The 10,442-nt window shown below is 44.8% G+C and overlaps 1 protein-coding gene across 1 annotated transcript in view; it reads right to left on the reverse strand.

The window, feature by feature from the left end:
• LOC108545796 (dystrophin, isoforms A/C/F/G/H) overlaps positions 1–10,442 on the reverse strand; it is a 460,097-nt gene that overhangs the window by 60,756 nt on the left and 388,899 nt on the right. Inside the window, exon 42 of the mRNA XM_017897579.1 lies at positions 8,734–8,857. Coding sequence (XP_017753068.1) covers positions 8,734–8,857 — 124 coding nt within the window. The remainder of the gene's footprint in view (positions 1–8,733; positions 8,858–10,442) is intronic.

A 10,442-nucleotide genomic window follows, 5' to 3' on the forward strand; every position in this document is an offset into this window, starting at 1 on the left:
TCGATATTAATTAATATGTCAAGTTTGCTACTCAAAAAAATATCGTCATTTGTATAGCAGAAAATTTTTGAACCCCTACTCCTCTTTAGTCCAAAAATCGTTCAGTGCAAAGGATTAATCCTTTTAGTGCCAACGTCGATATATCGTTGCGTATGCGATGGCGCCTTATTCCTCGCATTGCGAGAAAGCTCTATTTCAAAATAGATTTATAAAACGTTATAAACGGTCTAATTTCATTGCAAAAGAATTTAAAAAATTGTTTTCGAGTTTATTTTCTTGTTATATTCTACGCTGCTTGGTGCCACGGAGTTATCCTTTCGTTCCTAGGACTAGTATTGGTTATTTTATTAAAAATGATCGAAAATTTGATAAAATTTCGAAGATCGATATTAATTAATATGTCAAGTTTGCTACTCAAAAAAGTATCGTCATTTGTAAAGCAGAAAATTTTTGAACCCCTACTCCTCTTTAGTCCAAAAATCGTCCAGTGCAAAGGATTAATCCTTTTAGTGCCAACGTCGATATATCGTTGCGTATGCGATGGCGCCTTATTCCTCGCATTGCGAGGAAGCTCTATTTCAAAATAGATTTATAAAACGTTATAAACAGTCTAATTTCATTGCAAAAGAATTTAAAAAATTGTTTTCGAGTTTATTTTCTTGTTATATTCTATGCTGCTTGGTGCCACGGAGTTATCCTTTCGTTCCTAGGACTAGTATTGGTTATTTTATTAAAAATGATTGAAAATGTAACACTTATATTTATATAAGTGTATACGTGACCTACATAAAGCTGTGATCAAACGATGATTATTCTTATGTGTAAATATTGTTTCTAGAAGAGAAACTTGTTTCTATGTTTTACATCGTGTTTTATATTGATGTTATTCGTGCGTTTTTCAATGAATATTGAAACACAGTTGGCATTGCATTATTCTCCTTTTTCTCAGTAATATGCTGCATTTTGAATTTTTGGAGTATCATTCTTAGTTTGGTTTTTACCAATAAATTCGTCCGGTTATCTTCGCATAGGCACTAAAAGGGTTAAAAGGGCAGCTCGAGGAGCGGACCGCGTAAGTTTTACACGAAGGACGAGAGCGGCGTGTGAATATCATATCCAGAAGAACAAAGCACAATCGATCACCGAGTAATAGACTCGTTTTAACCCAGCCCTCTCTTCTCCTCCCCTTACATAAATAAGTTTAAAAATCTGCATCCCCTGTATTTCAACCCCCAAAATTGCTCCGATACAGCCTTTCCTCTGTTTCAACCCCCAAAATTCCTCCGGTACAGCCTTCCCTCTGTTTTAACCCCCAAAATTCCTCTGGTGCATGTAATATCGATGGTATCGTTTTCCATACAATTCGCGGGACAAATATATCTGCCTGTGCGTTTTAAACTAGCAACGGGAATCGTATGCACGAATAAATTAACCGGAAATGCAAACGAACCGAGGGCAGATGCAAATAAATAGGCGACATGTGTAAACAAAATGGAAACGTAAACAAAGATCGTAAACGCGAATGACGAAGCCGCAGAGTTGTCGTTAGATCCAAAGCTCGATTCGACTGATTTCCACGCGGTAAACTTCGATATCGGTGACAGGCAACATGATTCAGGTACCACGGAGTAATTCGCAGTACAGCGAATCGCGTTATTCGCGGTTCCTCGGAGCAATGACAATTCCAAATCATCGCAGAGTAGCCGCGCGCTCAGCGTGGATCCGAGGGCGTGGGAATTAAAGAATCGATGGTATTTCAATTTCGTTTCAATTTCTGATTTTCGGCGGTGAAGTCGATGTTTATCGCAGAGCGTGAAAATAACGATATCTTCTTTTTCCGTCGCATTCCGTTCGACAAGAGCGTAAACGAAGCGCGGGAATGGCATGGCCGCGTTTGTATCCGAACATGGCGTCGCGCGGATGCCTAGTGCTATCGCCGGGAATTAATTGTCCTATGAATCACGCATCGTATCATGCGGGACAGTTTTTATGTGCATGTTTAGCATTGATAACGCCTACCAACCCTACCTGCGAGTCGCCGCCCTATCTGCCGCGTGTTACGATGATTTATGTTTATGGTGCCAGCTGCCCTTTACCCCGTCATTCGGTTCCGCAGTTAGCCCCCGATTCGTCCACCGATATCCATCGACCGGAGAAAAAGGAAAGCAGACCTTTCCCTCTTTTTCCGTACTTGTTCCCGTTTCGTGTCAAAGCGCTGAAAATCACGCGATGCGCAAGATACGACGTCGGAAAGATGATTATTACCGATAAACCAAACTTATTACCTCGGGTTCAATGTGGTCCTTCGCATAATTTTCAGACCTCTCTACTGCTCCGCATCGACGGAGACAAGTCGAAGAGGAGTGTCCCCGAAGAAATCTTTTAATCGAGTCGTTATTCGCGAAGCTTTGCTCACCCTTTGCACTCGACGATTTTTTCGTTACAGAAAAATAGTTATTCCAAGACTTTCTGTCACAGAGTCGACGATATTTTTGAAATCGTAAATGAGAAATCATTTGCAAATTAAGACGTAGAATTATTTTTCTTCGACATTCCACACATCGTTAGGTATTTTTGAATTTGATATATTAATTAACGTCGATCGAGTTGTCTCTTGAGTGCAAAGGGTTAACTCTTTGCGGCACAGGATTTCAGATAATACAATAAACCCATGTTGCACAGAAATTTCATTGCGTTTTAAATGAAACAAAATTGCTATATTTTTACTAATAAAGGAATCGCGTAATGTAGAAACATAAAACCAGGAAGAAAAGATTATTGCAATAAACCTTCTGCTTGCAACAATCGGTGAACCTATACTGGCATGTTGAATGTTGCCAACACAGGCGAATACATTTATAACATGTGTCGAAGGTATTACCAATTGCTTTACGTAAATAAGACGAAATATAAATCTATTGCAATATTTCCAAGTGGGACTAAAAATATCCCACAATGCATTTGATGCATTATGTTGCATCAAAAAGGTGGAACACTTTCAATTCCATCGTGCCCCAAAGAGTTAACCCTTATCGGTGCCTAGCTTCTTACACGCGATTCTCACAAGGTTGTAACTAATTTCGGTAAATACGCGAAAGATTTACGTCTTGTCACCTTCCACGTGACGCACGACTGCAGCGACAAAGTACCATTGTCACGTGAGAGGTGACTTACGACCTATAAGGGTTAATTTGCGCGAAGCTGAATCAAATTGCCAGTGATACGCAGCCGTCCACAGGTTATGACAAAATTGATAACGATATTTAATCCAGGTAAACGATAACGTTGGTCTAACTAGATTAATCACCGACGTTTAATTCGAAATAAATAATTTGGCACGATGTATTGTAGGCCAACGTTGTCGACCTGGAATCCATCGAGAGATTACGGTGTATATAAATCGAGGATCTGTTTAGCTGCAGAGTTTACAGTCGAGGTTACATTCAGCGATTGTTTGCCTGGAATTCCTCCAAGCATCGTGTTCGTCGACACTCTCGTCGCATAGTAAAGAGGCAATCGGCTACGCGAATGTCGACAGGTGGGTAGAAAATCGTATTCGGGGAACGAGATTGAGAAGTCGAAACAGGTAGCAGCGTCGTCTAAATCAGGCCGATCGTGGCTCGCTAAAGAGACATCACGGCTGTACGGGGGGAAACACCTGAAAACTATTTTCACCGAATCGAATTAGGCGGTCGTGTTCTTCATCGGTAAGCCATCCATTCAACAGTTGCCGCATTCGATTCCCGGTCACGTACACCCTCGTTCCCCTAGCTTTTTTCTTTTCTCCTCTTTCTTCCTTTTTCCACCTTCTACAGACTCACCCTTCCGTTCCAACGTCTTTCATCCCCCGATTCTCTTCGCTCACCCCTTCTCCCTTGTTTTAAAAACCGACCATGGGATTTATGCAATTTCCGTCTTCCATCTGCGCTAAGTACCCAGCCGTGTCGCGATTAAGGGGATGATTAATATCGCGTTATTTCTTGGAGTACCACAGAAGTCCACTGCGAATCGTCGGGAAAGAAGCATCATCCATCAAGCACCGTTTTCAACCACGCGCGATCGATTCGGTACCTCGAGTCTCGTGACAGATGACCAGAAAATACTCCGTGTCCACGGATCACGGAGGGCCACACAATTCGTTGGAGAGACAAGGGCGTCGCGACGTGCACACGCCTGGTGTGATGGCAGGGACACGTACGACGGTACTCGATGTAAGATAATGAAGAAGAAGAGCGGAGAGGCGGAGAGACGTGCGTGAAAGAGAGAACGCGGCGCGGAGAATGTGACGAGGCCGCAAATCGGGGATTCGATCAGAAACATCGGATCAGCGCCTCCTGCGAGAAGACAACCAGCGCTGGCTCGGTGCACGATTTCAGTCACTCGACAGGGAGTCACGTTCGATGAAACGTGCCCGGCATCGAGCAGTCTCGGGCGTTGTCGTAACGTCAATAAATTTCGACCGATATAACACGCCGCATCGCAGCACGCCTGCACAGATCGTGCAACGGCTCCCTGCTATCGAGTTCTCCGGCCAGCTGCTCGGATTTGGCCCGTGAAATCGAATCGAATCGAATCGGATGGGATCGGACCGTGCCCCCCGTACCTTCCAATCGCTATTCGGAATTTGCAACCGGCTATGGTGACTCCACGGGTGCATCGATGATCTTGCGATCTACACAATGGCGGAGAAGATATCTCGTCGACTAAAATACACCGACGACTATCCAACGAGCATACTTCTACGATGAAAATATCCACGTGTCTATTCCGAGCTCCGAATTCTCTTTTATTTCGTTACCGTACCCGTTACCGTCGAATATTATCTCCATTTAATATTCCATTTTAGCCAAAACTCGTGCGTTTTCGGAAAGACTCGCAATTTTAGGGAGAAATTTACATCCCGGATTCGTTTTCAGGAAAGCAAACTCTGCCGGATATCTAATGGATATTACAGATTGGAGAAAGAGTTAAATTTGTTGGACAATGTTATACACCTTGCGTCAAGTGATCGATCAGACCTAGAGGAAGCATACAGCGAGGAGAGAAAATCGAGATAGACGATTGAATATCGGAACGAAATTCATAGAAGCAGAAAGCGTGGTTCGGAAGGGGTCTGCGAGACTGGAGGGTCGCGGCTGAGAAACGGGGAGAATTGGGGTGGAAATAGGCTGAGGGTGGTCGACTGGTTTATCGGGATGACTAGTTTGCAAGGTTTTTAGAAATTCCACGTTTTAACTCTTTCATGCTTTCACGATGCTCATCTGTCGACATCAACTCACCGAACACGGTCGCGATGCAATAGAAACTCGATTTTTTGAAAATGGAAAAGAGAAAGATGAAAGAGAGTGAGCGTGTGTGGAAATAGTAGCGATATGAGAGCGAATAACATTTCCCTGGGAAACTTGGCGAAGTCTCGGCTTCGAGTTTCCGCTATCCTATGGGACGCCTCTTCCGAACCTTGCAAGTTTCACCGGTTTCCATGTACTTCGATACTTGTAACTCGATTGATACAGTCTCGCGGTTCCCCCAAGTGGTTTTCGTTAACATTGACCACGCAAGTTTTTGTCCCCACGTGGAAACACAGGGAAACTGCGTTATTCCTCGTTTAATACGATCATGGCGGCACTGATTTTTGCGTTTTTCGCTATAGGACGGTGCGTGTATTTAAATACCCTAGGTTACTATCTTATCTATTAACTATTTTACTATTATCTTACTATTTTTCTTTTGTTTCGGCAGTTTAGTTCGCCAAAGTACCGTTTCTAAAAATATGCACAGTGCGCGTGGTTTCTGTATATACGTTTTCCTAAGCCTTAATTAATTATTTATATTATTATACTATTATTTATATCGTGGGATAGAGAAGACTGGTTCTGAGACACCAAAAATTCACAGAACAACAAGAACGGAATAACACGAACACAAAACTCATAAAACTAATTTAACTTAGGAAAACAACACCAAGATAACGCAACGAAAACACATAGAAACGCACTCTAATTTAACTCTCTTTACAAAACCGAGCGACTCACGCTCGTGCCATGTCACAATTTCTAAGGATCCTGTTTTGGTCTTCAAGGATCCTGCTTTTATGCTTCTCTTAACCTACGCTTCACCTCCCCCTAGGGACCGCGCAATTTAATTTTGCTATTCAAAATAACTTTTCCATTTGCTTCTAGAAAATATTGATCGGTTTATAATTTGTTTTTGTTGGCAATGGCCGATTCGCGATTTCTTTCCGAAATGGTATCCTACAATATTATTACTTATTAATTTTAGATAATATTTATATCTATTAATTATAGGTAATACAGGCATTTAGATATTTCCAAAACTTTGCGATAAAATGTTTAATATAATTATTAATGAAACGTAAATTAATTATTTGGATGACGGATATGTGGAGTGGATGTAGGGTTCAAATTCACGACTGGTACTGGTCTATTTTGCCGTAGGTTTGGGTATTTATAACAGTTTTGGCTGGAGGAGAGGTTATTGATATTACTGTGTCATGGGTCCAAGGGATGGCTATCTTGTAGTTCTTGTAGTTTCAGTGATTCATTAGGTCTGTGTCAAAGGTCTGGGACTACTGGTCGGCTATCTCGTGGTGCGTCACGATGTGTCACAGGGCCAATTGTCTGAGGCCCCTGTAAGTTTGTCAAATGCGTCACAATTCCGTCAGAACCGCGTTGAACGATGGGAAAAAAGACGAGTACGATGTAACAAGTATGTATACGAGTATTCACGAAAGCTAATTAATAGACGGGGAGAATTAAGGAAGATGCACCGGGCTGTGTTCCCGTGTCGTTATAAACGAGAATGAAAACGAAAGGCATTGTGTCTTTTGTTCCGGTGAACAGCACGGCCGGCGGCGTTTGTTTCTTCGCTTAATAGACGAGTCCATTTTCTGGCAAGAACTCCGCTGAATCCTTCTTGGTCAAATAACCATAAATTCCGTGTTTCACGTTTCTTAATAATCCCGGTTTCGAGAGGGCGGAATTATCTAAATGAAATATTCAAGAGGGACCACGGTTACACGTCCGCCGCGGTTATTGTACGTGAAAGCCGGTGACAAGAACGAATGAAGCTCGTTTCCAAGGGCCGCTCTTGTTCCGTTGGCTTAAGTAAAAGGAGGAAAAAACGAGGAAGCGAAAGAGAAAACTTCTCGTATTTTATCAGCCCACTTAACAATCCCCTTCATTCCGCCGCGACAAACTCCCGCGAGGAGCCGCCCTTTGAAGCTACAACTTTAATCAATTTTCACCCCCCTCCGCCCCCTATGCGCCAACTGCTTTCAATCCTGAACGTTGACCCCCAAAACAGAGAGCACCGCGGAACTAGTTCCACCCTTGTTCGCGACACTATCGAAAGGGAAGTTGATATTCGCCGATTTTCATCCCCCTTTCCACCCCCTTTATACCCACCGCGAATGTTCCATTATTTCGCCAGGCCGAACAGATATTTTTGCAATCCGGAGTAGCTTAGATCCGCGATATTCCTACTCGAAATTTCAAATTATAATTTTCCCAAGCGTACAAAGCAAGCACGGGTCAACGCACCCCGAAACGAGCGGTTCTTAATATCCTAAAAGCCTCTTCTCTCCTCGTTCTTCGTACTCGAACTTACGAGCAGAAGTCTGAATTCTTCTTACCGATCGGTGGACCCATTTCCTCGTCCCTTTTCTCATTTTTCCCGCGTCTAATTGGTATGAAAAATCGCGGAAAGAAGAATGCCGCGAATTACCGGGATTGAAAGCTCTACCGCGCGCTTTAATTACCTGGCTCGCGTGCTATTGGCGGATTCAGTCGCGCGTTGCGAACCGGCCTCGCGGAAACTAACGAATGTACTTGGCCGACTTGCTTTACACTTTCGCGCAAACTTTCGTCGCGCGCATTTCCCTTATCATCGTTTCACCGTCGGTTTTCCATCGGCATGGAACTTCGTCGCGAGTTCCTGTCGAACCACCATGTTTTTCCTTCTGCTTAAAAAAAAGAAAAAAGAAAATATAGTTGAAGAATACGTTCGTTTATCGGCCGAAGAAAATAATTTCTTAGCTCGGACGCTGCGAATGTACAGCTGGTGGTAAACCGTCTTAATTCCTTCTCCCAGGGGGTTCCTCGCGATTGTTCCTCGGCCGTCGAAGGAAAAAAGGATTGTTTTACCTCGACGATTAATTTCATTTGCCGAACCATTAATTTAAATTGGTAACCAGCGTCGTTAAACTCGGCTTCGCAAAGCTTTACTCGGCTTTACGAAGTCTTTGAATAGCTTTAAGAGCCTCGAACTTGGTTACTCCTCCGAGTGCTCATAAAGCGTTCAAACATATTTCTACGGGGGTTCAATTTTAATTAGAAGCAACACAATTACTTTTTATAATTGGATCTTTAATATCGCGATATTACACGAGGGATTCCCCGATCCGGGCCCTAATTACAACCGGAGGATGTAATTAAAAATAAGCACGTTTCGAAATTAATTAGCTTTGACGTTCTTTAAAGACGTCTCGCAGAGCCCCGTAATTAACCTTAAACCGCGATATTCCCACCCCGTATTTACCTATCAAATTCCTATGAAATTGCCGCATGGAATAAGCACGCGAAATCCCTTCGATACTAAACCTATCCAACTGCAAACTTACCACTCTCTCCGCGTTGATAATCCTAGTTTCAGTCCCCTAAGTACACGAAACTCCCGGCGAACGCCGGGGAGGAGAGAGAGGAGAGGAGAACTCACCTTCGGAATCCGACGTGTCAGACAGCGGTGGCTCGTTGGCGATGTACTGTCGTCCGCTGAGCAGGTTGTTCTCCACGATCGGCCGTTTGTCCTCGAGCTGTCTCCTGAAGCCGCGATGGTCGTCCTGCAACGCAAAAGAACGCGTGCACGTGAGGCCAACGCCATAAGAGGGAATCATCGGTCGCCGTCTACTACTCGAGGCCGCCGCTGCTCGTCTACACGCCCGGCATGGCAAGTAGGCTAATTCGCGAGACTTTAAACGCGCGCGGAGGCCCATCGACGTCGCCTTCATCTCGACGCGTGCATCCGTAATTTCGTTTGACAGGGCATCGCCGTGAGCGTCGACGACTCCGTGCCACGAGTGGCTGCTGACGGAGGGGTAGAAAAGGAAGGAAACGAGCACGGGGGCTGCGAGGGGGGAAGAGGGCGAGAAAAAATGACCTGCAACTTTCACGATATCGCGCACAGCCCGACGGCTTCTCGTTAACGAGATTATCTCTTCCTCTCGCTCTCGCGGCTCTCCAGGAAATTTAGACACCGGGACACGCTTTTTGCCGCGCGCCTTCCTCCGCTCGTTTCCATCTCGCTGCGAGCCGGCGATTTTTTCACCACCACCACCACCACCAGTCACCAGTCACCCCACCTGCACACGCCGGAACACGGCCTCTTTTCCTTCTCGCGCGCTTTTTCCCTCCCCCTTCGCCCCGCATTTCCGCATTTCCGCGCCACTCGGACCCGCAGGGTGGCGCGAGGCTGTTTCTCTCTCTCTCGCACGCGCGCGCGGAATCCCTTCAAACGGCCCGGAATAATTCACCTACTTTCGTTGTTGCGGCCACCGACGTACACACAGCCCTTCGCAGCTTCCGGCAGGCTGACGATGAAACGGCGCGTTATTAGCGCCGGTTTAAACACGCGTGGCTCCAGCCGTGGCCTCCCGCGGAATTATTTCGGCCCGATGCGAAATTGCGGTTACACCGCCACCACCCACCCCCCAAGCTGTTTCTTCTTTCGAACGCTTCTTTCGTTTCCGCTTCCCGCGTCGAACCCGTTTAACGAGCAACCGCCGCAAACGAAGACCAGGTCGCGCAAATTAATCCTTCCCGCGAATGTTAGACCAGAGTCTTCCAATCAAATTATCGTACCTGCTGCTCTCTATTACCAAACGTTCCCCGTTACGTATTTCCTAGGTCCTAGTGTTACTTCGATCGCTTTTCTTCTCGGTGGAAGGCAAAATTCGAGGTCTACCTGTTTTAACCCTTTAAAACCTTATACCCGACGTGTATTATCGAAGGACCCTTTAACGCTAACCTTGCCACAATGTAAATAACCGTGTTTAAATTTTCCATTAAAAATTCTTTACCCTGCGTTATTTCCATTTTCTCCATTTTCGATTTCTCCATTTTCGTTCAAATTCCTCCTTCGTTTCCCTATCCACGGACCTATTGACCGGTCGTGGTAGACTTAGCGTTAAGCAAAGTTCTCGCAAGAGTTAGAACGATTGGTATCGAAGGTGCAGCAGAGCGTATTGTTTTGGGGACGACTCGGTGAGGTAGGAAAGTTGCGATGTACGTGATCTTTGGGTATCTATCTGGTTGCTTGCAGGTCACGCGCAGGTCGATGACATATAGGCTATTACCGAAGTATCAACTATTTCGAGGACAGATTGTTCGAGAAGAGCCGCGATTTTTCGTAACTTTCTAAACCCTCGG

Source organism: Eufriesea mexicana, unplaced genomic scaffold (genome assembly GCF_001483705.2).
Source record: "Eufriesea mexicana isolate 0111107269 unplaced genomic scaffold, ASM148370v2 scaffold549, whole genome shotgun sequence".
Lineage (NCBI taxonomy): Eukaryota > Metazoa > Arthropoda > Insecta > Hymenoptera > Apidae > Eufriesea > Eufriesea mexicana.